At 45.5% G+C, this 27,844-nt stretch overlaps 2 protein-coding genes and 1 long non-coding RNA gene across 19 annotated transcripts in view; 2 read left to right on the top strand and 1 right to left on the bottom strand.

The window, feature by feature from the left end:
• The first annotated feature begins 2,256 nt into the window (after positions 1-2,256).
• On the top strand, positions 2,257-16,533 carry LOC103789776 (uncharacterized). 16 transcript variants are annotated; one of them, XR_013531067.1, is made up of 7 exons: positions 2,257-2,424; positions 3,193-3,379; positions 9,619-9,754; positions 9,959-10,019; positions 12,510-13,318; positions 15,901-15,999; positions 16,123-16,533. XR_013531067.1 is itself a non-coding variant. In XM_078360661.1 (6 exons), coding segments are annotated over exons 2-6 (1,041 nt in total). In that variant the 5' UTR covers positions 2,257-2,424; positions 3,188-3,346; the 3' UTR covers positions 15,903-16,533. The 16 variants fall into 16 exon arrangements, 8 of the variants coding, with proteins under 8 accessions (XP_078216787.1, XP_078216788.1, XP_035142397.1 ...); XR_013531068.1 differs by having other exon boundaries at positions 3,188-3,379; XR_013531065.1 differs by having other exon boundaries at positions 3,188-3,379; positions 12,510-14,247.
• LOC118150261 (uncharacterized) overlaps positions 3,351-27,844 on the bottom strand; it is a 36,666-nt gene continuing 12,172 nt past the window's right edge. The window contains exons 4-5 of one of the 2 annotated variants that reach the window (XR_004738310.3): positions 5,269-22,845; positions 3,351-3,567 (exon numbers count right to left, since the gene is read on the bottom strand). This is a non-coding gene — a long non-coding RNA (uncharacterized LOC118150261). Of the gene's footprint in view, positions 3,568-5,268; positions 26,596-27,844 lie in introns of those variants that run through there. The other variant, XR_013531073.1, reaches the window with a different exon arrangement.
• Positions 19,025-27,243, top strand: LOC100413539 (uncharacterized). Its single transcript, XM_008987331.6, is given in 10 exon segments — positions 19,025-19,185; positions 22,716-22,851; positions 23,374-23,434; positions 24,977-25,080; positions 25,083-25,346; positions 25,485-25,755; positions 25,757-25,963; positions 25,965-26,234; positions 26,236-26,431; positions 26,433-27,243. Coding segments are annotated over 10 exon segments (1,575 nt in total). The 5' UTR covers positions 19,025-19,182; the 3' UTR covers positions 26,496-27,243.

Here is a 27,844-nt window from a genome sequence, read left to right as displayed (position 1 = left end):
TTGCTAATTGAAGTGTATATTCATTGCAACTTGAATCTGTGCTCCAGAGTGTCACTCCTCAAGCCTAGCCCAAATAAACGCTCTGCTTACATTAATTTTGCCTTAGGTTCTTCCTCTTAGGTTGACAATGACAAAACCAAAACATTCTGCAGAAAACGGCCACAAGACAACCACAGTTACAACCTCAGAAAGAAGGTTATAACTTGCATGCCCTGCTAAAAATCAACGAACTGTGATCACACCATTGCACTCCAGCCTGGGCAATAGAGTGAGACCCTGTTTCAAAAAAAAAAAAAAAGTCTTCCAGGACTTCAATAGCTCAGGTAAGTACCTCATCCACTTTAGTTACTTCTATTCTCCTTATTTTGTCCCCTGCTCATTGAAGAAAAACATACTGTTATAACTGGACAATCGCCTGCTGTAAATACCGGAATTCTTAGCACAACCCTGAGAAATCCACACTCACAGAGGGCGTATGGCTGGCTCACTATCAGAGAGAGCTTCCCCAACTTTTTCTGGAAAATGCCTCAAAACAGCTAACTGGAAAATTTTTCTGTTTCTGTTTTTTCCTTCGTTCTTTTTTTTTTTTTTTTTTTTGAGATGGAGTTTCGCTCTTGTTACCCAGGCTGGAGTGCAATGGCGTGATCTCGGCTCACGGTAACCTCCACCTCCTGGGTTCAGGCAATTCTCCTGCCTCAGCCTCCTGAGTAGCTGCGATTACAGGCACGTGCCACCATGCCCCGCTATCTTTTTGTATTTTTAGTAGAGACGGGGTTTCACCATGTTGACCAGGATGGTCTCGATCTCTTGACCTTGTGATCCACCCGCCTCAGCCTCCCAAAGTGCTGGGATTACAGGAATGAGCCACCGCGCCCGACCCATTTGTTTAAGAGGAGGTCTTCTGGCCGGGCGCGGTGGCTCAATATATTTTGAAACTCCGTCTCAAAAAAAAAAAAAAGAAGAGGTCTTCTCTGTTGCTGAGGTTAGAGGACAGTGGTGCCATCTTGGCTTACTGCAGCCTTGACCTTCTGGGCTCAAGCCATCCTACTGCCTCAGCCTTCAGAATAGCTAGAACTACAGATACAGGCCACTATCCCCGGCTACCTTAAATTTTGTGTAGAGACAGTCTCCCTATATTGCTTAAGCTGGTCTGGAACTCCTGGCCTTAAGTGATCCTCCACCTTGCTGTCCCAAAGCGTTGGGACTATAGGCAGGAGCCATTGCGTTTGGCTCCCTTTGGAAGACTTTTATATGGGAACATACAATTGATAGAAGTTAAGATTTTTAAATAATAAAAATGGGGGTCTCTTTGTGTTGACCAGGTTGGTCTTCAACTCTTTGTTTTAAGCGATGCTCCAGTCTAGGCCCCCTGAAATGCTAGGATTACAGGCATGAAACACTGCACCCTGCCTGTGTTTGGGTCACAATCTCTCCTAGATTGGATAAAGGGAAAGAAAGAGCTGGGCACAGTGGGCTCACACCTGTAATCCCAGCACTTTGGGAGGCCAGGGTGGGCAGATCACCTGAGGTCGAGAGTTCGGGACCAGCCTGACCAACATGGAGAAACTGTCTCTACTAAAAATACCAAATTAGTGGTACATGCCTGTAATCCCAGCTACTCAGGAGGCTGAGGCAGGAGAATCGCTTGAACCTGGGAGGTGGAGGTTGCAGTGAGCCAAGATTGTGCCATTGCACTCCAGCTGGGCCACAAGAGCAAAACTCTGTCTCAAGAAAAAAAAAAGGCGGGGGGGGGGAGAGGAATAAAGGGGGAGAGGGGATGGTTTCATCAATGAAGCTTCTCTGCAGATGCTAATTTTCCTTCTCAAAGACAGCTTTGCCAGGCCACTTTTGTTTGCCACCGAGCGACAGCCATTTCAAAATCTGTCAAAGAAATATATTTTAATTTAAAATATTTTAATTTCCTTCACCTCCACTGGATTCCAAGTCTGGAATTCCCTGTGCAGGACAAAGGAGCAGGGACAGTCCATTGAGTGAGGAAGACAACGGTGCCCTCTCTAGCAATTCGGAGCAAGTCTGGCTGAAATGCAAATACCCAAACAGCAAGACGCAGTAGCTCGTTTAGATAATCCGTGCTTAGAACAGGTCAGGTAGGTTCTGCAGGGCCCCGTTACCCAGGGCTTCCGCTGTCAATCAGGACCGAGGGGACGGTGACTGGAGGCTCATCCAATCAGGGGCGCTGGGGCGGGGTCCTGCCAACTGTCCATCCGGGGAAGGGGAGGCCGCGTTCCCTCTCCTGACTCCGGGGCGTCTTGCACCGAGGGGAGGTCGGGATCTCGGCTTTCCGGCCCCGAGAGGGCCCAGGTGCCTCCGCCATAGCTTCTGTCGCTCGGTCGCCTGCGAAGTGAGTGGACTGTTCGAGGGATCCGTGGAGAGGAGGCCAGGACACCTGGTAGCTGTGAAATGGTGAGTGTGCGGGACCGGGGGGGGGGGGGGTCTCAAGACGGGGGAGGGGCTGTGTGGAACCGGCCGGAACCGGCCCTGGCGGGATCTGGGCCTCCCAGCGGCGGCCTCGGGTCTGCAGACCCGAGTGCCCCTGGTGCAGCTCGGCCCTCAGTCCCTTCGGCCGTAGGGTGGGGTTGGGCCGGTAGCTGGGACCCCGGGCACCCAGTCGGCCCCTGCGCTGCGACCGCGACCCCGGCCCCGGCCCGGGAGCCCTCTCTGTGCAGCTCCGCGTCTCCCCAGATTGTGCGGGTACCACGGGAGGGTCATGGGGGGGGGAATCCCGCCTCGGGTGTGGGGTTCGTGTGGGAGGAGCAGTGGGCTGTGGGGTCCCCTGTCCCGCCTTTTTTCCTTAAAAACTAAACCGAAGGCCAGGCACAGTGGCTGACGGCTGGGAGGTTGAGGCGGGGGGCTTGCTTCAGCTCAGAAATTCGAAACCTGCCTGCGCAACATGGCGAGACCCCCGTTTCTATAAAAAATAAATTAAAGGTGGGGGTGATGCCGCCCACTTGTAGTCCCAGCTACTCAGTCCCGGGGGCGCTGAGGTGGGAGGATCGCTTGAGGGAGGAGGTTGAGACCGCCTTGAGCCGAGGTCCTACCACTGCACTCCAGCCTGGGCGACAGAGCGAGACCTGGCCTCAAACAAAACAAAAAGAACAATAACAACCAAAAATAAAAAACCCCCTAAACTGAGGCCTCTTGAAAATTAAAGAGTTTTCCTTCTCAGAACAGGAGTTTGAAAAAATATATATATATAGAGTTCACTTGAGCAAACAGCGATTCCTGAATGAGAAACACCCAGTCATGGCTTGTGGTTTAATAACGGAAAAACCAAAACTCCCTGCAAAATAACTTGAACTATATTCTACGCCGAATATGAGAGAACATGACCAAGGGAAACAACCCTCTGAAGCCTCCAGTAAGTGGTCCCCAGGAGGTTCGATGGCAGTTTGGTTTTATTTATTTCAGCGAGATAGGAATTGCAGGGAAAATCATAAATCAGTGCTTGGAAGGCGGAAAGGGCAGGACACATAGAAGCGGGGCTTAGAAGACACGGTGGTTCAGGAATTCTGTAGCTGGCAGTTGGTTGAGAGTGTGAAGTCGTGTCTAAAATTTGAAAGGGGCAGGAAGGAATGCATAAGCGAAGAGGATGTATTACTTGCCATGTGATTCCATCCCCATCAAAAAACCGATCTGTTTCACTAGATTTTATGAATTCTAAGGCGTGACTTAATCCTTCCCTTGCATGGCCTTAGGTCTTATTTGCTTTTTAGTATTTTATTGGCACAAAGGGTCTCTTTGCAGGTCTTTTTTTGAGATGGAGTCTTGCTCTGTAGCCCAGGCTGGAGTGCACACGATCTTGGCTCACTGCAAACTCCGTCTCCCAGGTTCAAGCAATTCTCCTGCCTCAGCCTCCCAAGTAGCTAGGATTACAGGCGCCCGCCACCATGCCCGGCTAATTGTTTTGTATTTTTAATAGAGGCAAGGTTTCACCATGTTGACCAGGCTGGTCTCAAACTCCTGACCTTAAATGATCCACCCACCTCGGCCTCCCAAAGTGCTCGGATTACAATAGTGAGCCACCACGCTCAGCCTCTTTGCAGTTATATCTATTTTAACATGAATGTGAGTCAGTTGCTGCATCTAAACTCCAGAAGTGGAGTGTCTGATCTCCCTTACTGACATAGCTGGGAACTTTCAGGTTTTTGGGGGGCCTCCCATTGGTAAAGAGCCAGTCAGTTGACTTGATTGAGGTGGGGTGGGGAGCTTAGGTTTTTATTTTTAGTTTACAGGTTGAAGGATAGGCTTTCATATGGTGCATTAGAATAAAAATCAAAAAAATACCATATTGGTTACAGTGATGTAGTCGCCTTATTTGGACTTTTCAACCTTAAATAATTGAAACGATCAGATTCCCATTATAAGGAGATTGTTCGAGCAAAAATCTGAGAATTGCCATTCAGGAAAATACAGATTCTAGGGAAATGGGCTTAGAACTCCAGAGTTAAAAGTTAAACTCTTGGCCGGGCACGGTGGCTCACGCCTGTAATCCCAGCACTTTGGGAGGCCAAGGCAGGTGGATCACAAGGTCAAGAGATCGAGACCATCCTGGCCAACATGGTGAAACCCCGTCTCTACTAAAAATACAAAAATTAGCTGGGCAGGGCTGGGTGGCAGGGTGTGGTGGCTCACACCTGTAATCCCAGCAGTTTGGGAGGCCAGTGCTGGTGGATCACCTGAAGTTAGGAGTTTTTGACCAGCCTGACCAACATGGAGAAATCCCGTCTCTACTAAAAATACAAAACATTAGTTGGGTGTGGTGGTGCATGCCTATAATCCCAGCTACTCAGAAGGCTGAGGCAGGAAAATCTTTTGAACCTGGGAGGCAGAGGTTGCAGTGAGCTGAGATTGCGCCATTGCACTCCATCCTGGGCAGCAAGAGAGAAACGCTGTCTCAAAAAAAAAAAAAAAAAAATTAGCTGGGCATAGTGTTACATGCCTATAGTCCCAGCTACTGGGGAGGCCAAGGCAGGAGAATCGCTTGAACATGGGAGGCAGAGGTTGCAGTGAGCCAAGATCATGCCACTGCACTCCAGCCTGGTGAAAGAGTGAGACTCAGTCTCAAAAAAAAAAAAAAAGTTAAACTCTTATCTGAGTGGGGTGTCCCACACCTGTAATCCTAGCTTTGTGAGGCTAAGGCAGGAGGATTGCTTGAGACCAGAGGTTGGAGACTAGCCTTGGTAATACAACAAAACCCATCTCTAGAAAAGAAAAATAGAAAAATTAGACAGGCGTGGTGGCACCCACCTGTAGCTCCAGCCACAAGGCAGGCAGTCTGAGGCAGGAGGATCACTGGAGTCAGGAGTCTGATGCTGCAGCGAGCCAGTATCACATTTGACATTCCAGCTTAAGACATCGTGATAGCCATGAAGTCTTTGTGTGAGAAAGGTAAGAGAGAGAAGTTAATCTATAATGAAGATCAAGAAAAGGGGCCGGCCGGGCATGGTGGCTCATGCATGTAATCCAAGCACTTTGAAGGCCAAGGTGGGCGGATCACCTGAGGTTGGGAGTTCAAGACCAGCCTGACCAACATGGCAAAACCCAGTTTTAGAAAAAAAAAGAGAAAAGGGGCCCTTCCTGGCTCTGTTCGGGCATTTGCAATATTTTACAAAAGAATATAGGTACAAAAGAAAATTAATCTATATTCAGAAACTGGAAGGTTCCAGCTGGCTGTGTTACGACTGCCAGTCAGATGATTCAACCCCACAATCACACTGCATTAAACCTCAAGATAGGTTTCACATTTTCACCAGCATTTCGTGATGTCAGTGTTTTTTGGATTTTAGCCACTCCACCACGCAACAATTCAGTGATACATCGTGGTTTTCATTTGCTCTTCTCTAATGGCATGCTATTTTTGATTGGTTGGTTGTTTTCTTATTGAGTTTTGGGAGTTCTTTCTATCTTTTGGGTGTCAGTCCTCCATCAGATAGGTATCTTGCAAATATCTGTCCCAGTCTACAGCCTGTCTTTTCTTTTTTTTTTTTTTGAGATGGGAGTACTGTCACCCAGGCAGGAGTACAATCTCAGCTCACTGCAACCTCCACCTCTTGGGTTCAAGCGATTCTCCTGCCTCAGCCTCCCAGTTAGTTGGGATTACAGGCACCCACCATCACGCCTAGCTAATTTTTTGTATTTTTAGTGGAGACGGGATTTCACTATGTTGGTCAGGCTGGTTTCCAACTCCTGATCTCAGGTGATCCACCCACCTTGGCCTCCTGAAGTGCTGGGATTACAGGTGTGAGCCACCGAGCCCAACTCTGTCTTTCATTATGTTAAGTGTATTTGCCAAAAACAGAAAGTTCTTTTATTGTTATTTTTATTTATTTATTTTTATTGTTTGTTTTTATTTATATTGTTTGAGACAGGATCTCATTTTGTCACCCAGGCTGTAGTGCAGTGGTGCAGTCTTGGCTCCCTGCAGCCTCAACCCCATGGTGCATGTATATTTACTATAAATCTGGGAGGCTTTTATTTTCTGACCTGGTTGCCTAGTAGCATCTCCCTTCTCAAGCTGAGTAGAAGGCACGAGAGCAGACATCCTTGTCTGTGTCTTATCTTTGGGAGAAAGTAGTTAGTCCTTCACCATCACAAATGAGGGTTGTTCTGCATTTTTTATACATACCTATAGTAGGTTGAGGAAGTTCCTTTGTATTGAGTGGATTTTTTTTTTTTTTGAGACGGAGTTTCACTCTTGTTACTCAGGCTGGAGTGCAATACTGCAATCTCAGCTCCCTGCAACTTCCACCTCCTGGGTTCAAGCGATTCTCCTGCCTCAGCCTCCCGAGTAGCTGGGATTACAGGCACGCGCCACCACACCTGGCTAATTTTTGTATTTTTAGTAGAGATGGGGTTTCCCCATGTTGCCCAGGCTGGTCTCAAACTCATGACCTCAGGCGATTCATCCTCCTGGGCTTCCCAAAGTGCTGGGATTACAGGCGTAAGGCACTGTGCCTGGCCGAGTGTTTGCTCATCAAGGGATGTCAAGGTTTGTCATATGCTTTTTCTGCATCTTTTAGAATGTTCTTGTGTTGTTTCCTGTTGATCCTATACTATTAAGCTGTATTGCATGAATGGATTTTCAGAGTTAAAAGCAGCATTGCTTTCCTGAATTGAATGTCACTTCATCATGGGTTATGATGTACTTATATATTACAGCATTCTCTTTTCCAATATTTTGGTAATGTATTCTCTGTTGAAATTTAAAGGAGAGATATTAATGTATAGTAGTATAATATAGTCAGGCATTGTCTAGTACCAGATACAGTGCATGTGTGTATATATACACACACACGTACATATGCTGCATTTATATACAGTACATTGGTTATGGTAGGTAATTGGTAAATATTACATGTAACTTGTATATGATATATAATTGCCATATATAAATGGTATTAGACTATATAGCATTATACTGTTATAGTGTAAATTTGTACTTTTTTTTTTTTGAGACGGAGTTTCGCTCTTGTTACCCAGGTTGGAGTGCAATGGCGCGATCTCGGCTCACCGCAATCTCCGCCTCCTGGGTTCAGGCAATTCTCCTGCCTCAGCCTCCTGAGCAGCTGGGATTACAGGCACGTGCCACCATGCCCAGCTAATTTTTTGTATTTTTAGTAGAGACGGGGTTTCACCATGTTGACCGGGATGGTCTTGATCTCTTGACCTTGTGATCCACCCGCCTCAGCCTCCCAAAGTGCTGGGATTACAGGCTTGAGCCACTGCGCCCGGCCAAATTTGTACATTTTTATCCTTCATAGCATAGTGAGTTTCATTTCTATATCAGCCTGCAGCATAAATCGAATACACCTGTCTTGTCCTCCTCTGGGAACAAAGGAGAATCTCACCCTCTTGTTGTTACAGAATGTGCCACCCAAAAATATTCATGATCGAAGGGTGCAGTGGTTCATGCCTGTAACTCCAGCACTGTGGGAGGCCGAGGCCGGCAGATCACAAGGTCAGGAGTTTGAGACTAGCCTGACCAACTTGGTGAAACACCGTCTCTACTAAAAATACAAAAATTAACCAGGTGTGGTGGCACATGCCTGTAATCTCAGCTACTCAGGAGGGTGAGGCAGAATTGCTTGAGCCCAGGAGGCAGAGGTTATGGTGAGCCAAGATCATGCCATTGCACTCCAGTCTAGGCAACAGAGCGAGACTCCATCTCAAAAAAAAGAGAGAGAGAGACACACACACACAAAAGTGGGTTGCTGAAATATATGATAATTTTATTAATTTTTTTCAGGTACCCTCATACTATTCCATAGGGGCTAAGCCATTTACAATCCTTTGGACAGAGCACATGGGGTTCATTTTCTCTCTTGATGGAGTTCTCTCATACCATTTCACATAAAAGTTTTTGTATTTGATAAATATTTACCTTTTTGTTGAGACTGGACACTGGAGTTTTTGCCTCTCAGTCTTGTTGCCATTCAACCTTCAGCAATTCATCAATTATAATCCAGGCTTTTCTATCCAAGCACAGTTTCCAAGAAAGGTTTCTGCTCTTGATTTTTTGTTTTAGTTAGTTATGACTCTTATCAGTCAGATTGATAGGACCTCAGCCAGGCATGGTGACTCATGCCTGTTATTTCAGTACTTTGGGAGGCCGAGGCAGGCAAATCACCCAGCCTGGCCAACATGGTAAAACCCTGTCTCTATTCAATACAAAAATTAGCTGGGTGTGGTGGTGGGCACCTGTAATCCCAGCTAGTCGGGAGGCTAAAGCATGAGAATTGCTTGAATCTGGCAGGCGGAGTTTGCAGTGAGCCAAGATCATGCCGCTGCCTGGGTGACAGCGAGACTGTCTCAAAAAAAATTTCTTTATGGAAAAGACTGAGTGTTGACAGAGTAAAAAGTCTGATGGGGCCGGGTGCGGTGGCTCACGCCTGTAATCCCAGCACTTTGGGACACCAGGGTGGGCGGATCATGAGGTCAAGAGATCGAGACCATCCTGGCCAACATGGTGAAATACAAATATTAAAAATACAAAATACAGTCTGGGCACAGTGGCTCACGCCTGTAATCCCAGCACTTTGGGAGGCCAAGGTGGGTGGATCACGAGGTCAAGAGATCGAGACCATCTGGTCCACGTGGTGAAACCCCGTCTCTATTAAAAATACAAAAAATTAGCTGGGCATGGTGGCGTGTGCCTGTAATCCCAGCTGCTCAGGAGGCTGAGGCAGAAGAATTGCCTGAACCCAGGAGGCGGAGGTTGCGCTAAGCCGAGATCACGCCATTGCACTCCAGCCTGGGTAACAAGAGCGAAACTCTGTCTCAAAAAAACAAAAAACAAAACAAAAAAAAATTAGCCAGGTGTGGTGGCATGTGCCTGTGGTCCCAGCTACTTGGAAGGCTGAGGTGGAAGAATAGCTTGAACCCAGGAGACGGAGGTTGCAGTGAGCGGAGATTGCATCACTGCACCCCAGTCTGGCGTCAGAGCAAGACTCCGTCTCAAAAAAAAAAAAAAAAAAAAAGTCTGATAGATCAAATCGTGGAATAAATGTTTGGAGTCCACAGCACCATGGGAATTTTGTGGGAATACAGTATAGGAACCCAGTGCTGTCAGTCTCACCCATGTTTCTTTACCTATGTGAGATGTTTCAGGATTCAGTGGCCTTTGAGGATGTAGATGTGAACTTCACCCAGGATGAGTGGGCCTTGCTGGATCCTTCCCAGAAGAATCTCTACAGAGATGTAATGCAGGAGACGTTCAGGAACCTGGCTTCTGTAGGTAAGAGTAACAGCATTACTTTCCTCAGTGAATTAGAGAACAAGTATTTGCAGCTTGTCAGTACTGTTGGGTGATTTGGAGGGTGGACAGGGAATAGAAATATGAATAAATGAAGCAAGGCTGCAGTGTACCATGAACCTAGACTCTAGTAATTTTTTCATAATTTTACTAATTCAGGACTATTTTTCTGCATCTGTATTTTAGGTAAAAAATGGAAAGATCAGAAAATTGAAGATGAGTACAAAAATCCCAGGAGTAACCTAAGGTAATTTGCACTCACAAGAGAAAGCAGTGTCTCTCTAGACAATCACAGAATGGAAGAAAATGGGCCGGGTGTGGTGGCTCATGCCTGTAATCCCAGCACTTTGGGAGGCTGAGGTGGACGGAGCACCTGAGGTTGGGAGTTCGAGACCAGCCTGACCAACATGTGGAAACCTGTCTCTACTAAAAAGTACAAAATTAGGCCAGGTGCAGTGGCTCTTGCCTGTAATCCCAGCACTTTGAGAGGGTGAGGCGGTCAGATCAGGAGGTCAAGGGATCAAGACAAAAATTAGCTGGGTGTGGTGGTGGGCACCTGTAGTCCCAGCTACTCAGGAGGCTGAGATAGGAGAATCACTTGAACCTGGGAGGCAGAGGTTGTAGTGAGCTGAGATCATGCCACTGCCCTCCAGCCTGGTGACAGAGTGAGACTCCATCTCAAAAAAAATAGAAAATTAGCTGGGAATGGTGGTGGATGCCTGTAATCCCAGCTACTTGGAAGTCTGAGGCAGGAGAATCGCTTGAATCCGGGAGGCAGAGGTTGCGGTGAGCTGAGATCGTGCCATTGCACTCCAGCCTGGGCAACAAGAGCAAAACTCTATCTCAAAAAAAAAAAAGGAAGAAAATGTTAAAAAGAGCTGGACACAATGGCTCATGCCTGTAATCCCAGCACTTTGCGAGGCCGAGGCAGACGCATCATGAGATGAGGAGTTCGAGATCAGTCTGGTCAACATGGTGAAACCCTATCTCTACTAAAAATACAAAAAGTAGCTAGGCGTAGTGGTGCGTGCCTGAAATCCCAGGAGGCTGAGACAGGAGAATCACTTGAATCTGGGAGGTGGAGGTTGTAGTGAGCCAAAATTGCACCACTGCACTCCAGCCTAGGCAACAGAGTGAGACTCTGTCTCACAGAAAAAAAGACAAAAAATTAAAAAGAAGCAAACAAGAAATAAGCCAACTTCCACTGTATTTATTTGAAGAAATTTTTCTTTTAAAAACGTGTATTTAAGTGTGTTATAGGCTGAATATCATGGCTGAAGCCTATAATCCTGCCCTTTGGGAAGTTCAGGTCAGAGGATTGCTTGAGCTGAAGAGTTTGAGGCTACACTTGGCCATGACAGCACCATTACAATCTAGCTGGGGTTGAAGGGCAAAACCCTGACTCAGAAGCAATAAAATTGACAAAGACGGTTAGTACTTGTAAAATAGTTTACTTGAAAACAGCATTGGCCGGGCACCCAGGTGCATACTGTAATCCTAACACTTTAATAGTGGCAGGTGGATTGCTTAAGTCTAGGCATTTCAGACCAGCCAGGGAAATGTGACAAAACCCCATCTCTTAGCAAAAAATACAAAAATTAGGCTGGGCGAACTGGCTCATGCCTGTAATCCCAGCACTTTGGGAGACTGAGGCAGGGGGATCACAAGGTCAAGAGATTGAGACTAGCCTGGCCAACATGCTAAAACCCTTCTCTACTAAAAAGTAGAAAAATTAGCTGGGCATGGTGGCATGCACCTGTAGTCCCAGCTACTCAGGAGGCCAAGGCAGGAGAATTGTTTGAACCTGGGAGGTGGAGGTTGCAGTGCGTCGAGTTCACAGCACTGCACTTCAGCCTGGCATCAGCGAGACTCAGTCTTAAAAAAAAAAATTAGCCAGGCATAATAGTGTACGCTTGTAGTCTCAGCTAATTGGGAGGCTAAAGTGGCAGGATGGCTTAAGATTGGGAGATGGAGGTTGCAGTGAGCTGGGATCTCACCACCACACTCCAGCTTAGATGACAGAGTGAGACCTTATCTCAAAAAAATTTTTAAATGTACTAAGAAGCCCCATATCAATATTATTTTTCTAGATAACAGGTATAGCTGGGCCATCTTGTAGAGCATGTGGTCTGTTCATGTTCAGACAGGGCAGAAAGCCTACACATTGCTGGACAGTGTTAAAAATGCAAGTGCAGATCGGGCTTGGTGGCTTATGCATGTAATCCCAGCACTTTGGGAGGCCAAGGCGGGCGGATCACAAGGTCAGGAGATGGAGACCATCCTGGCCAACATGGTGAAACCCCGTCTCTACTAAAATACAAAAAATTTAAGCAGGCATGGCAGTATGTGCCTGTAATCCCAGCTACTCGGGAGGCTGAACTGGGGGGTGGAGGTTGCAGTGAGCCAAGATCACACCACTGTACTAAAGAAAGAAAAATTAGCTGGGCAGATGGCTTGAGACTGGGAGATGGAGGTTGCAGTGAGCTGAGATCTCACTACTACACTCCAGCCTGGATGACAGAGTGAGAAGCCCTATATCAATATTATCTTTCTTGATAACAGGTATAGCTGGGCCATCTTGTAGAGCATGTGATCTCTTCACATTCAGACAGGGCAGAAAGCCAGAAAGCCTACATATTGCTGGACAGTGTTTAAAAGTCCAAGTGCAATAACTTGTTAATGAATATTAAATCAGTGGTAAAGAAACCCATTATGATATACTTCTCACTGTTCACAGAGGTCTTATGGGAGAGAGACTCTTGGAAAGTAAAACAGGTCATCAGCTTGGAGAAATTTTGACCCAGGTTCCAGATGACATGCTGAAGAAGAAAACTCCTCTTCGAGTAAAATCACGTGGAGAAGTCAGCATGGGTCATGCATCCCTTAGAAGGCACCTCAGAGCTGACACTGGACACAAGCCATATGAGTATCAGGAATATGGACAGAAGCCATATAAATGTACATACTGTAAGAAAGCCTTCAGTGATCTCCCCTACTTTCGAACACACGAATGGGCTCACACTGGAGGGAAACCTTATGACTGTGAGGAATGTGGAAAAAGCTTTATTTCCCGTTCAAGCATTCGAAGACACAGGATAATGCACAGTGGAGATGGACCCTATAAATGTAACTTTTGTGGGAAAGCCTTGATGTGCCTCAGTTTGTATCTTATCCACAAACGAACTCACACTGGAGAGAAACCATATGAATGTAAACAATGTGGTAAAGCCTTTAGTCATTCTGGTAGTCTTCGAATACATGAAAGAACACACACTGGGGAGAAGCCCTATGAATGCGGTGAATGTGGGAAAGCATTCCATAGTTCCACATGCCTTCATGCACATAAAATAACTCACACTGGGGAGAAGCCGTATGAATGTAAACAGTGTGGCAAAGCCTTTGTTTCTTTCAATTCCGTTCGATATCATGAAAGGACTCACACTGGAGAGAAACCCTACGAATGTAAGCAATGTGGGAAAGCCTTCAGATCTGCCTCACACCTTCGAACACATGGAAGGACACATACTGGAGAGAAACCTTATGCATGTAAGCAATGTGGGAAAAGCTTTGGATGTGCCTCGAGTCTTAAAATGCATGAAAGGACTCACACTGGAGAAAAACCCTGTAGTTCCAGCAATTTGGAAGGCCGAGGCGAGAAGATCGCTTAATTCACATAAGATTCCTTGAAGCCACAGAATCCAATCACGGCAAAAATGTGTTTCCCTCAAATAATAGGAACCATCAGAAAATGATTCTGAAGCTTCTGCAGTCACTGTCATCTGACAGCATCACAAATAAATGCCAGTAACCCAAGAACAAAAAGTTTTGGGGGTCAGTTTAGCTGACACCTCACTCTGAGACCTAGGACACAGAGTTGGAAATAACTCTTAAGAGAGACACAGTGCAAACAGGCACAGTAGCTCATGCCTATAATCTCAGTATTTGGGGAGGCTGAGGTGGGTGGATCACGAGGTCAGGAATTTGAGACCAGCCTGGCCAACATGGTGAAACCCCATCTCTACTAAAAATACAAAAAAATTAGCTGGGTGTGGTGGCACAGACCTGTAATCCCAGCTACTCAGGAGGCTGAGGCAAGAGAAGCACTTGAACCTGGGATACAAAAGGTTGCAGTGAGCAGAGATCACACCACTGCCCTACAGCCTGGGAGACAGAGTGAGACTCTGTCTCAAAAAAAAAAAAAAAAAAAAAAGTCATGCCTCCAGTAAGACCTTAAGACAGTTCTGTCATTAAAAAAAAGAAAAATAGGAGATTTAGCTGGACACAATGGCTCACTCCTGTAATCCCAGTACTTTGAGAGGCCAAGGCAGGCAGATCACATGGTCAGGAGTTCGAGACCAGCCTGGTGAAGCCCCATCTCTACCAAGAAATACAAAAATTAGCCGGATGTGGTGACATGCAGCAGTAGTCCCAGCTACTCGGGAGGCTGAGGCAGGAGAATTGCTTGAACTCAGGAGGTAAAGGTTGCAGTGAGCTCTGATTGTGCCACTGTACTCCAGCCTGGGTGACAGAGTGAGACTCCACCTCAAAAAAAAAAAACAAAAAAACCACCAGGTTAGCCCAGCAAAGTGGCAGGTGTATATATACAGAAAAGTCTGTTCCCTCTTATTGAGAGCCCAATACCTAAGCAGCAAGAGTTTCACTTTAAGAAACTCACTAAAGGGATAATTGAGGTACCACTGTCAGACTCACTGCCTCAGAAAGACTTTAATCAAAACAAAATGCTAAGTTCCTAATCATAAATATCCCTAAAATATCCTATCCCCTATTACAGGATATTAATAAATGGTTGGCTATTGAGTACACTACATATTTTATACCATTCTTTCTCATGAGTTTTTATTTATTTGGTTTTTTTTTGAGATGGAGTCTCGGTCTGTCACTGAGAGTGGAGTGCAGTGGCACATTCTTGGCTCACAGCAACCTCTGCCTCCTGGGTTCCAGTGATTCTCCTGCCTCAGCCTCCCAAGTAGCTGGTTTACAGGCATGAGCCACCATCCCCAGCCTCTAATCTTTTTTTATTTTTTGTATTTTTGAGATAGTCTCACTCTGTTGCCCAGGCTGAAATGTGGTGGTGTGATCTTGGCTCACTGCAGCTTCCACATCCTGGCTTCAAGCACTTCTGCCTCAGCCTCCCAGGTAGCTGGGATTACAGGTGCCCACCACCACTCCAGGCTATTTTTTTATATTTTTTAGTAGAGACAGGATTTCACCATGTTGGCCGGCCTGGTCTCGAACTCCTGACCTCAAGTGATACACCTGCCTCAGCCTCCCAAAGTGGTGGGATTACAAGCCTGAGCCACTGCACCAGGCCTAATCTCTTTTTAAAGTACTTTTTTCTTTCATGAATGTCTTAAATGAAACCTTTTTTTTTTTTTGAGACGGAGTTTCACTCTTGTTGGCCAGGCTGGAGTTCAGTGGTACAACTCGGCTTACCGCCACCTTGGCCTACCAGGTTCAAGTGATTCTCCTGCCTCAGCCTCCCAAGTAGATGGGATTGCAGGCATGCGCTACCGTGCCCGGCTAATTTTATATTTTTAGTAGAGACAGGGTTTTGCCACGTTGGCCAGGCTGGTCTCAAACTCCCAACTGGGTGATCTGCCTGCCTTGGCCTCCCAAAGTGCTGGGATTACAGGCATGAGTTACTGTGCCCAGCCTGAAAACCGTTTTTCTAATCACAAATATTTTTCTTTTTTATTTTATCTATTTTTTTAGAGATTTGGTCTTGCTGTGTGGACCCAGCTGGAGTGCAGTGGCATTCATAGGTGTCATCTTAGTGCACTAGAACTTCAAATACCTGGGCTCACAGTCCTACCTCACCCTGCCAAGTAGCTGTCACTACATGTGCCAGCTGCTCTGCCTGGCTTCCACTTTTTTTTTTTTAATCTTTAATCAGTTCCCTTTAAAGACCAAAGAAAACCTTTCCTCTTGTGTGGCCTGAGTTATCTATGAACAGTATTCACTGTGACCCAGGAAATCCCACAAAGTCATGCATGTTAGAAGGATGAAACCCTCATGTTCACTGTAAGGCCTCTTGTGAAGGTGCTCAGGCCATCACAGGTATGACTAAATGAAAAGCCACCAAGTATCTGAAATATTTTCTTTTACAGAAATTATATGTACCATTGCAACCTTAGAAGGTGGAGTTGGTAGCTGTACCCAAGACAACCAACATTGGGGCTGGACTCGGCATCAGTGGCCCGGAAGAGGTACTGGAATTTGCTTAAAAATGAAGAGTTATGCTGCATTTAAGGGTATAGATGTAGATTCCCTGGTTATTGAGCACAACCAGGAGGATCAAAGCACCCATTAATGTATCACTTGACTTACAGAACTCATGGGCAGATGAACCCATCCAGACTCCTGCGATATCCAGATGACGCTTAGTGAAAAGAAACATTGTTCCAAAAGCAGAAAAGGAGAGGACTGCATGGAAGAAAACATACCCTACAAGAAGCATAAACCTTGAGACAAATAAATTCAGCAAAAGAAAATGCAAATAAAAGTTAAAAAAAAACTTTAAAATTCATAAAACACAAAATGATATACTCTGTTATAAAGTATGCCTCTATGATAGCTCTCCAATAAAAGTTGGCTCTAATAGGTGAAATGAAGATAGCTGTTGGTGACCAGCAGATTCTGGGTCTATGATAAGTCAGAGAAGGATGCTTTTCACTTTCTTTTACATTTTTTTAATGCCTGATGTTGACTTGGTAGAAAGATAATAAATTCTTCTGTCTATGTGTTTCTTTTAGATTACTCGTGGACTGAAGAAAAAAAATTGTTAGATAGTTTGATTTAGGATTGTGACTGAGGACAATAGTCTGGAAGCAGTTCTGACAGAGCTGCTATGCCATGTTTTGATTCACAGTTTAAAACAGACATGTGAGCCCTGTGCTCTACTTTGTTTTTCTTCAAAGCATATTTCTGAAGAGCTGCAGAGTCCCAGAGTCAGGAATGTTATAAAGTCAGGCTGGAAACCAGAAATAAGTAAACATGACTAAATATTTGCATGTTTTTTTGTTTTGAGATGGTGCCATCTCTGTTGCCCAGGCTGAAGTACAGTGGCGTGATCTCAGCTCACTGTAACCTCTGTCTCTACTAAAAATGATTCTTCTGCCTCAGCCTCCCAAGCAGCTGGGCTTATACGTGTGCACTACCACGCCTGGCTAATTTTTGTATTTTTGGTAGAGATGGGGTTTCACCATGTTGGCCAGGCTGGTCTTGAACTCCTGATCTCAGGTGATCCACCTGTGTTGGCCTCCCAAAGTGCTAGGATTACAGGTATGAGCCACGGCGTCTGGGGACTCCTGTTTCACTTTCATGCAGTTAAAATTAGATGCTTCCGACGTTATGTATAATGCACACTGGAAGTGGGACTCTGCTCATGTTTGCATTTATTGTTGAGACTCTCGCTCTTGTAGCCCAGGCTGGAGTACAATGTCAGGATATCAGCTTACCTCATCCTCCACCTCCTGGGTTCAAATGATTCTTTTGCCTCAGCCTCCCAAGTAGCTGGGGTTATAGTCATGTACCACCATGCCTGGCTAATTTTGTATTTTTAGTAGAGACAGCCTTTCTCTATGTTGGTCAGGCTGGTCTTGAACTCCCAACCTCTGGTGATCTGCCTGCGTCAGCCTCCCAAAATGCTGGGATTACAGGTGTGAGCCCCCATGCCCAGCTTTTTTCTTTTTTGAGACAAGAGTCTTGCCATGTTGCCCAGGGTGGAGTGTAATGGCTCACTGCAACCTCTGCCTCCTGATCTCAAGTAGCTGGGATTGCAGACTCGGGCTACGAGACCTAATTTTTTATATCTTTAGTAGAGATGAGGTTTCACCATGTTAGCCAGGCTGGTCTCAAACTCCTGGCCTTTGTGATCTGCCCACCTCAGCTTCCCAAAGTGCTAGGGTTACAGGCATCAGCCACTGCACCCAGCCCTCTGCTTGCTATTTTTGTTGTTTTTTTGAGATGGAGTTTCACTCTTGTTGCCCAGGCTGGAGTGCAGTGGCATATCAGCTCACTGCAACCTCCACCTCCCGGGGTCAAGTGAGTCTCCTGCCTCAGCCTCCTGAGTAGCTGGGATTACAGGCAGGTGTCACCACAACCGGCTAATTTTGTAATTTTTTTTTTTTTTTTTGGTAGAGACGGGGTTTCTCCATGCTGGTCAGGCTGGTCTCAAACTCCCGACCTCAGGTGATCCACCCACCTCGGCCACTCAAAGTGCTGGGATTACAGGCGAGCCACCGCACCTGGCCCTCTGCTCGTGTCATTCACACTGTGGGATTGAGGATGTCTTGGAATTGTTGAATGATATGAGAAGCAGGTGAATAACCTGCAGGGGGCAGCAGAGACCGACGCCAGAGACCGCACGCGGAGGCGGGTATGGATTCTGCCGAGGAAAGTGGATCTCTCCTGGGTGGTTCCTGGACAGCCGCCCTTCCCTGCAGGCGGCTTCCAGCTGCTCAGAGCAGATCCAGGAGTGTGGCTTCTGAGATGCTGCAGCGCCCTGGAAAGCAGGAGACCCACGTGCAAGTGCACTTGAGGAGTTGTTCTTTCTGTGATTGTACATCTGGAATCCGGGGCCGTTTTCAGGAGCAGTGTTTTGGGTTTGACATGTAATTTGCATATCAAGAAAACCTGTGAAGATCAGGTTCAGGGAAAGAACTGTTTGGGACCTCATGAAGTTGACAGTTTAAGTCAGAAGCTTAAAATCACCAAGTCAGAGTTTACTGCTGATGAAGATGAAGGTCTGGAAGGAGGGAGCGCTTCCACGCTGTGAGGTGGGGTGAGATGTGTGAGAAAGCCTTGGCCGTGTCTCATCCCCAATCCCAGCACCCGGAAGGAGAACTGCTTCTCCCTCCTGGTGCAGTCGTACCTGGCCTGGTCTGGGTTCCCCTTCCTGCTCTGAGGCCGGCAGATCGCTCCATTGGACACTGAGTCTGGAATTCCCTGCACACACTTAGGACCCTGTACAGGATGAAGTATGGACAGCCCATTGAGTGAGGAAGAAGAGAGTGCCCTGTCCAAAAATCTGGAGCAAATTTGACTGAAAAGAAAATATCCAACGACCAGGGCTCGGGGAAAGTTGTCCCTTAGAGAGGCTGTGGCTAGAACTGATCAGTGCGGCTCTGCAGGACCAGTTACCCAGGGCTTCTGCCGTCACTCAGTTCTGATGGGGCGGGGCGCGGCCCACTGTCCATCTGGAAGGAGGAGGCCCATTCCGGCTTCTACTTTAGTTGCTATGCAGGTTGTTGTCGGCATCCCAGATTTCCTGCTCCAAGAGGCCCCGGGTCCCTCTGCAACAACTTCTGTCGCTCTGTTGCCTGCTGCACTGTGACCTGCTCTATTCACTGGAGCCCTAGGAGGACCCCGGGACACCCAGAAGCCCGGAGATGGTGAGTGTGTGTGTGGGGCCAGAGTCCCTAGACGGGGGAGGGGCTTGGTGGAACCGACCGGAAGCGGCAGTGACGGGACCTAGGCCTCCTTGCTGAGCCTCGCGGATCTGGGACACAAACTCCCCTGCGCAGCTCGACCCTCCGTCCCCTTGGCCGCAGGGTGGGGCTGGGCTGGCAGCCGGGACCCCGGGCGTCCTGTCTTGTCCTGCCCTTTCTCTGCGCGGGCAACTGTGGGCCCGGGCCCCAAAGCCCTCTCTGGGCAGCTCCGCGTCTCCCCAGATTCTGCTGGGACCGGAGGGTCATGGAAAAATTCCGCTGGGTTCGTGTGGGAGGAGCTGCGGTGTGTGGGGTTCTCTGTACGTTCTTTCTTCCTGTTAAAAATCAAAGAGTTTGAGCAAACAGCATTCATGAATGAGCAACACCCAGTCATGATTTGTGGTTTGTTACCAGAAAACTTTAAGCATTTTGTTAACAGTGGAGGATGTCCAGGTTTTTGGTGTCTTGAACAAAGAATTGGACAAAACGCACAAAGCAAGCAAGGAATGAAGGGATTTAATACTCCACAGTGTGCGAGCAGGCCTGAGCACAGGGGCTCAAAGGCACCGTTAGAGAATTTTTGTGAGTTTACCCCCTGGGGGTTCCCTTGGTTACTCGGGGTATGCCCTATATAAAAGGAGAGGATGAAGTAAAGTTACAAAGTCATTTATTTACTTGACTTATGCCCTGTGGAGAAGGTATTTCCTTTCATAGCTGAAGTGTGAATGGGCCTTACATTTTCTGCTTCCAGACCCTATTATCCTGCCTCAATCTGAGTTGGATTTTGGTGTCCTTAGGTAGTTCCTTATGGTGATAAACCCACTTAAGTCTAATTGTTGCTGCTTTAAATTTGTTCACTCTGTCTATGGAGACTGGTTTCCTCCTGCATTTTCCTAATCTATGGGATGCAGGGTCTCAAATCCTCCACGACCTGTTACCCCACCCTAACTCCTCAACGGTTTGCAGTAACATCTTATATTTTCAATTTCTTTCCCACATCTCCAAACATTAACTCCCCTTCTCCAACTCACAGTATTATCAACTTTCTTTTTTTTTTTTGAGATGCAGTTTCGCTCGTTGCCCAGGCTGGAATGCAATGACATGATCTCAACTCACTGCATCCTCCACCTCCCGGGTTCAAGCAATTCTCCTGCCTCAGCCTCCTGTATCAACTCTTTATTGTAGAGTATATTTCATCATCCTTTCTTTAACATAGATGCACTATTTTAGTGGTTTATCATCTTTTCACAGGGTCATGAATGACTTTTTAAAAAATATTTGTGTTCTAGCTGGGCACGGTGGCTCACACCTGTAATTCCAGCACTTTGGGAGGCTGAGGCAGGCAGATCACGAGGTCAGGAGATCGAGACCATCCTGGCTAACAAGGTGAAACCCTATTTCTAGTAAAAATACAGGCATGGTAGCATGCGCCTGTAGTCCCAGCTACTCAGGAGGCTGAGGCAGGAGAATCACTTAAACCCGGGAGGAGCAGGGTGCAGTGAGCTGAGATCATGCCACTGCACTCCAGCCTGGGCAACAGACTGAGACTCCATCTCAAAATAAGTAAATAGATAAATAATAAAATAAAATATTTGTGTTCTATTTCTGAACATTTCATAAGAGGAAAATAGAGAATAACCACTTGATACTCCAGTGAAAAACCCGTTCCTTTCTTATCTTCACAAGGCACAGATACCATCTCAGAATATCTTTAGGTTTTTCCTTTTTTTTTTTTTTTTTTTTGAGATGGAGTCTCACTCTGTCTCCAGGCTGGTGCAGTGGTGAATTCTCAGCTCACTGCAAACTGCCTCCCAGATTCAAGCAATTCTTCTGCCTCAGCCTCCTCAGTAGCTAGGACTACAGGCATGCGCCACCACGCCCAGCTAATTTTTTTTGAGGCGGAGTCTCGCTCTATATTGCCGAGGCTGGACTGCAATGGCACAATCTCGGCTCACTGCAACCTCTGCCTTCCAGGTTCAAGTGATTCTCTTGCCTCAGCCTCCTGAGTAGCTGAGATTACAGGCATACACCACCACACCCAGCTAATTTTTTTGCATTTTTTAGTAGAGACCAAGTTTCACCATGTTGGTCAGGCTGGTCTCAAACTCCTGACCTCAGGTGATCCACCTGCCTCGAACTCCCAAAGTGCTGGAATTAGAGGCATGAGCCACTGTGCCTGGCCCACACACATTTTTAATTTTAATAAATATTTGCCTTTTGTCTTAAGACTGGGCCTCTTGGAGTTGTTTTTTTTTTTTTTGTTCAAAATTTTCTCTGAAATCAGCCTTCAGTAATTCATCAATTACAATTTAGGTTTTCCTACTCCAGTACTCATTCCCATAAATGCTTCTGCTCATGGGTTTCTGTTTCAGTTAGTTGTGATTCTTATCAGATCAGTTGGTGGAACCCCTTGCAAAATCCAGTCTTTTTTTTTTTGGTCTTTTGTTTTGGTTTCTGCTGCTTGAATCAGAACCAAATCTACCTTCTAGATGCCAGCAATGGTTAGTTTGTGAACAGTATTTTTAAGGATACCCAGGCTCAGGACTGCTAATGCTAATTTTTCTGCATAAAATTTGTAGGACTTTGTCATGAGAGATGCTATAGACCCACAGTATAAAGAGACAGTAGGGGCAGCCCAGGCGGTACGCGGTTTTTACTAGATTCACCAGAAAAACACATTTTCCTATTCTGCTGTTGCTTTACCTCATAGTTCACTTCTATTATAAGAATTCAGGGCCCAGCCACAGTGGCTCATGCCTTTTAATCCCAGCACTTTGGAAGGCCAAGGCGGGCGGATCACGAGGTCAAGAGATTGAGACCATCCTGGCCAACATGGTGAAACCCCGTCTCTACTAAAAATATAAAAAGTAGCTGGGCGTGGTGGCATGTGCCTGTAGTCCCAGCTGCTCGGGAGGCTGAAGCAAGAGAATCGCTTGAACTGGAAGCTGGAGGTTGCAGTGAGCCAAGATTGTGCCACTGTACTCCAGCCTGGTGGCAGAGCGAGCCTCCGTCTCAAAAAAAAAAAAAATTCATTTGTTGAGTGTCTGGATGTGGTTGTTCATGCCTATAATCCTAGCATTTTGGGAGGCCAAGGCAGCAGGATTGCTTCAGCCCAGGAGTTCATTACCAACCTCGGCAACATAGGAAGACCTTGTCTCTACTAAAAAAAGAAAAAAAGAAGCTACACATGGTGGTGAGCACCTGTAGTCTCAGCTACTCTGGAGGCTGGGGGAGAAGGATCACTTAAGCCAAGGAGTCCAAGGCTACAGTCATACATGACAATATCTGTACACTAAGGCCTGAGCAAGACCCTGTCTCTTAACAAAAAAGGACTTGGTTTGTGGGAGGACATAAGTATAGACAGAAAGTAAGAGGTGTGATGACAAAGTCATGGGATAAATGTTTGGAGTCCACAGTATCACAGGAACTTCTTACGAAGAAAGTATAGGCCTCCAGGGCTATTAGTCTTACCCATCCTCCTTTACATATGTGAGATGTTTCAGGATTCGGTGGCCTTTGAGGATGTAGCTGTGAGCTTCACCCAGGAGGAATGGGCTTTGCTGAATCCTTCAAAGAAGAATCTCTACAGGGATGTGATGAAGGAAACCTTCAAGAACCTGGCCTCTGTAGGTAAGGTTGACAATATTACTTCCCAGTGAATTAAAGAACAAATATTTATAGCTCATCACTGCTGTTCAGTGATTTGGAATATGGACAGAAAATACTTTGATTAATAAATCAGGCAGGGCTACCATGTACCGTGAATATAGAATCTAATGATTTTTAAATAAATTCAAGGCCAGGTGCGGTGGCTCACGCCTATAATCCCAGCACTTTGGGAGGCCGAGGCGGGTGGATCACAAAGTCAAGATATCGAGACCATCCTGGTCAACATGGGGAAACCCCATATCTACTAAAAATACAAAAATTAGCTGGGCATGGTGGTGTGCGCCTGTAGTCCCAGCTACTCGGGAGGCTGAGGCAGAATAATTGCTTGAACCCAGAAGGCGGAGGTTGCGGTGAGCCAAGATTGTGCCACTGCACTCCGGCCTGGGTAACAAGAGCAAAACTCCATTTCAAAAATAATAATAATAAAAATAAATAAATTCATACTAATTCTGGATCTGTGTTTCTTCCGGGTCTGTGTTTTAGGAAAAACATGGAAAGTCCAAGACATCAAAGGTATGTACAAAAATTCCAGGAGAAATATAAGGTAATTTTCTCTTGTAAGACAAAGCAATGTCTCTGGAAAATCTTAAAATGTGAGAAAATATTAAAAAGAAGCAAAAGAGCTGGGCACAGCGGCTCATGCCTGTAATCCCAGCTCTTTGGAAGGCCAAAGTGGGCAGATCACCTGAGCTCAGGAGTTCAAGACCAGCCTGACCAACATGGAGAAACCTTGTCTCTACTAAAAATACAAAATTAGCTGGATGTGGTAGCACATGCCTGTTATCCCAGCTACTGGAGAGACTGAGGCAGGAGAATCACTTGAACCTGGGAGGCGGGGGTTGTGGTGAGCCAAGATCAATCATACCACTGCACTCTAGCCTGGGCAACAAGCAAAACTGTCTCAAAAAAAAAAAAGAAGCAACAGAAATAGGCCCAGTATCAAATTTATATATTCATAGAATATTGACCTAAAAACATATATTTAAATGTAAGATAGGTTGGGCTGGGCACTATTGCTCATGCCTGAAATCACAGTCCTTCAGGGGTGTTCAGGCCAAAGGATTGCTGGAGGCCAGGAATTTGAGGCTATAGTGAGCCATGATGGTACCACTACACTCCAATTTGGACGACAGGGTGAGTTGAGACCTCAACTCAAAAAAAAAGACGCACATGTTTAGTATTTGTAAAATAGTTCACTTGAAAATAGGATTAAGAAGCCCCATAGAAATATTAATTTTTAAATAATATATATACCCAGGCCATCTTGTACAGCATATGGTCCATTAATATTCAAATAATTCAGAGCAGAAAGCTGACACTTTGCTGGGCAGTGTCAAAAATGCAAGTGTAATACATGTTAATGAATATAAATCACTTTTTTCCTTCTTTTTTGAGACAAAGAGTCCCACTTTGTCACCCAGGCTTGAGTGGAGTGGTGTAGTTTCAACTTACTGCAACTGCCATTGCCTAGGTCCAAGGTATTCTAGTGCCCTAGCATCCCAAGTAGTAGGGATTACAGGTGTACACCATAACACCAAGCCAATTTTTGTCTTTTTAGTAGAGACAGGATTTCGCCATGTTGGGCAGGGTGATCTCAAACTCCTGGCCTCAAGTGATCTGGCTGCCTCAGCCTCCCAAAGTGCTGGGATTGCAGGCGTGAGCCACTATAACCAGCCAATAGTGCTGGGATTACAGGCATGAGCCACTATACCCAGCCAATATAAGTCACTGTAAAAAAAACTTTTTTTTTGAGATGTAGTTTCGCTCTTGTCACCCAGACTAGAGTGCAATGGCACCATCTTGGCTTACTTCAACCTCCACCTCCTGGGTTCAAACAATTCTCCCACCTCAGCTTCCCGAGTAGCTGGGATAAGCACCTACCACCATGCCCAGCTAATTTTTGTATTTTTAGTAGAGACGAGGTTTCACCATGTTGGCCATGAGGTCCAATTCCTGACCTCAGGTGATCCACCCACCTCGGCGGCATCCCAAAGTGCTGGGATTACAGTCATGAGCCACCATGCCTGGCCCTATAAATCACTTTTAATCAAACCCTTAACAATATGCTTCTCATTTTTCACTGAAGTCTTCTTATTAAAGAGAAACTCTTTGAAACTAAAGACAGTAATCACTGTGGAGAAAGCTTCAACCGGGTTGCAGATGACATGCTGAACAAGAAAACTCTTCCTGGAGAGAAGTTGGCATGGGTCATTCATCTCTTAATAGGCATATCAGAGCTGACACTGGACACAAGTTGTATCAGTATCAGGAATATGAAGAGAATCCATAAAGAAATAAGCAATGTAAGCAAGTCTTCAGTTATCTTGACTCCTTTCAATCACATGATAGAGCTTGCACTAAAGAGAAACCCTATGATGGTAAAGTATGTGCAGAAACCTTCATTTCCCATTCATGCATTCAAAGACACAGGGGAATGCACAGTGGAGATGTACCTTATAAATGTAATTATGGGTGAAGGGGAGAAAGGAAGCAAAACACACTGCCATGTGTGTACCTATGCAACTGTCTTGCATGTTCTGCACATGTACCCCAAAACCTAAAATGCAATAAAAAATTTAAAAATAAATAAATAAATAAATGCAATTACTGTGGGAAAGCCTTCTATTTTCTCAGTTTATGCCTTATCCATGAACGAATTCACAGTGGTGTGAAACCATATGAGTGTAAACAATGTGGTAAAGCCTTTACTCGTTGCTCTACCCTTCAAATACATGAAAGAACTCACATAGGAGTGAAAGCCTACGAATGTAAGAAATGTGGGAACACATTCAGTTTTCCTTGTGAAATTTGTAGACATAAAAGGTCTCACACTGGAGAAAAACCCTATGAGTGTAAGCAATGTGGGAGTCTTCATTTCTTTCAGTTCCATTCAATATCATAAAATGACTCACACTGGAGAGAAACCCTATGAATGTAAGCAGTGTGGAAAAGCCTTTAGATGTGGCTCACACCTTCAAAAGCATGGAAGGAGTCACACTGGAGAGAAACCCTATGAATGTAGGCAACATGGTAAAGCCTTCAGGAGTACCTCAGACCTTCAACGGCATGGAAAGACACACTGAAGATAAACCCTATGGTTTTAAGCAGTGTGGGAAAGGCTTTCGATATGCCTCACAACTTCAAATGCATGAAAGGACACACAGTGGAGAGAAACCCCATGAATGTAAGGAATGTGGAAAAGCATTCAAGTATTTTTCTTCCTTGCGTATACATGAAATGATGCACACTGGGGAGAAGCCCCATGAATGTAAGCAGTGCAGAAAAGCATTCAGATATTTCTCTTCCTTGCATATACATGAAAGGACACACACTGGAGATAAGCCATGAGTGTAAGGTATGTGGCAAAGCCTTCACTTGTTCCAGTTCCATTCGATATCATGAAAGGACTCACACTGGAGAGAAACCCTATGAATGTAAGCAATGTGGTAAGGCCTTTTTTTCCAATTACATTCGATATCATGAAAGGACTCACACTGGAAAGAAACCCTATCAATGCAAGCAATGTGGCAAAGCCTTTATTCGTGCCAGTTAATGTCGAGAACATGAAAGAACTCATACCATTAATGTATGAGAAATCCTATTAGTGGAAGAAATGGGAGCTTTCTGTTGTCCTACTTCCTTTGAAAGATGAGAAGAGAGAGTGGTGAAAGAACTTCTGGATAATTGCCTTTTGAGTTGAGAGACCTGCAAAAGGACAATAAAATCCAGGACTTGGATGGTTTTGTAATACAATTCACCTATAGCCAATCTTTGAGATTTCAAAGGCACAGAAGAGGAAGGTATCAGTCATATATTAGAGGCACCACACAGGGAGAGAGGTACGTGGCTACCTGCTTCCTGCCCATTTTCCTGATTGTTAATGGAGAGTATCCCCCAAATCACTTGTCTCGATTCCTCAGAGTTGTAGGTCTCCAGAGATGTCCCCACGTGCTCCACATTGAAGATACATGCCCACTTTGCTATTTCTTCAGAAATTTTTAAATGTTTACCAGAGAACTAATATATCTGTTATGGCTGGAAATACTCTCGAATGCTCAACTGTTCCATAGACTGAGTTAAACAATTTAAGGTCTACTTTGTATTGCAAGCACTGTTGTTTCTACAGGTAGCGACCCTGTTCTTGATTAAACCAACTTAGATGGAAGCTTGCTCCTCTGTTGCATTGTACAGTGACTGTTCTCACCAAGGGCTTTTGTGTGAGAAGAGCCACCTTGCTCTTATCAGGAAATTTCAAGTGTTTCATATTATTCACTACTGAATGTGATGTCTCACTTCATTTTTAATTTTGTATGAATATATGTAACTAAAATAAATAAATAATAAAAATAAAAACACCATGTGATTTCTTGGCAACAAAGACTTCTGTTCATGTATTTTAGAAATCTGTTTATTGGGCCGGGCGCGGTGGCTCAAGCCTGTAATCCCAGCACTTTGGGAGGCCGAGGCGGGTGGATCACGAGGTCAAGAGATCGAGACCATCCTGGTCAACATGGTGAAACCCCATTTCTACTAAAAATACAAAAAATTAGCTGGCCATGGTGGTGCGTGCCTGTAATCCCAGCTACTCAGGAGGCTGAGGCAGGAGAATTGCTTGAACCCAGGAGGCAGAGATTGCGGTGAGCAGAGATTGCGCCATTGCACTCCAGCCTGGGTAACAAGAGCGAAACTCTGTCTCAAAAAAAGAAAAAAATAAATAAATGTTTTCTTCTGTCACATTTCAAGACATGGTTAAAGAATTAGTTATTTTTGTATTGATCCATCATGGTCACTGAGGAGCATCATCCCCCGTTGCAGGTGTATGACGTGTCTATTCAGTGGCAGAAGACTCAGCCTTCTGGTGAAGGGAAGCCAACCATCAGACTTCTGGACCGGTTTTTGCCATGCTATTCTCTAAATCCTGATATATTCCCTACAATGTATAGACATTGTTTAC

The sequence above is a fragment of the Callithrix jacchus genome, chromosome 22 (assembly GCF_049354715.1).
Source record: "Callithrix jacchus isolate 240 chromosome 22, calJac240_pri, whole genome shotgun sequence".
Lineage (NCBI taxonomy): Eukaryota > Metazoa > Chordata > Mammalia > Primates > Cebidae > Callithrix > Callithrix jacchus.
This window is presented reverse-complemented; position numbering and strand designations above follow the sequence as displayed.

What these genes read in the sequence shown, in the direction of transcription:
- LOC103789776 (XM_035286506.3), top strand. Translation starts at nt 3,347, where the DNA reads ATGACCAAGGGAAACAACCCTCTGAAGCCTCCA. An exon ending in CAGGAACCTGGCTTCTGTAG is followed by an intron (nt 9,755 to 9,958) that starts GTAAGAGTAACA and finishes TCTGTATTTTAG; the next exon opens with GTAAAAAATGGAAAGATCAG. An exon ending in AATCCCAGGAGTAACCTAAG is followed by an intron (nt 10,020 to 12,509) that starts GTAATTTGCACT and finishes CACTGTTCACAG; the next exon opens with AGGTCTTATGGGAGAGAGAC.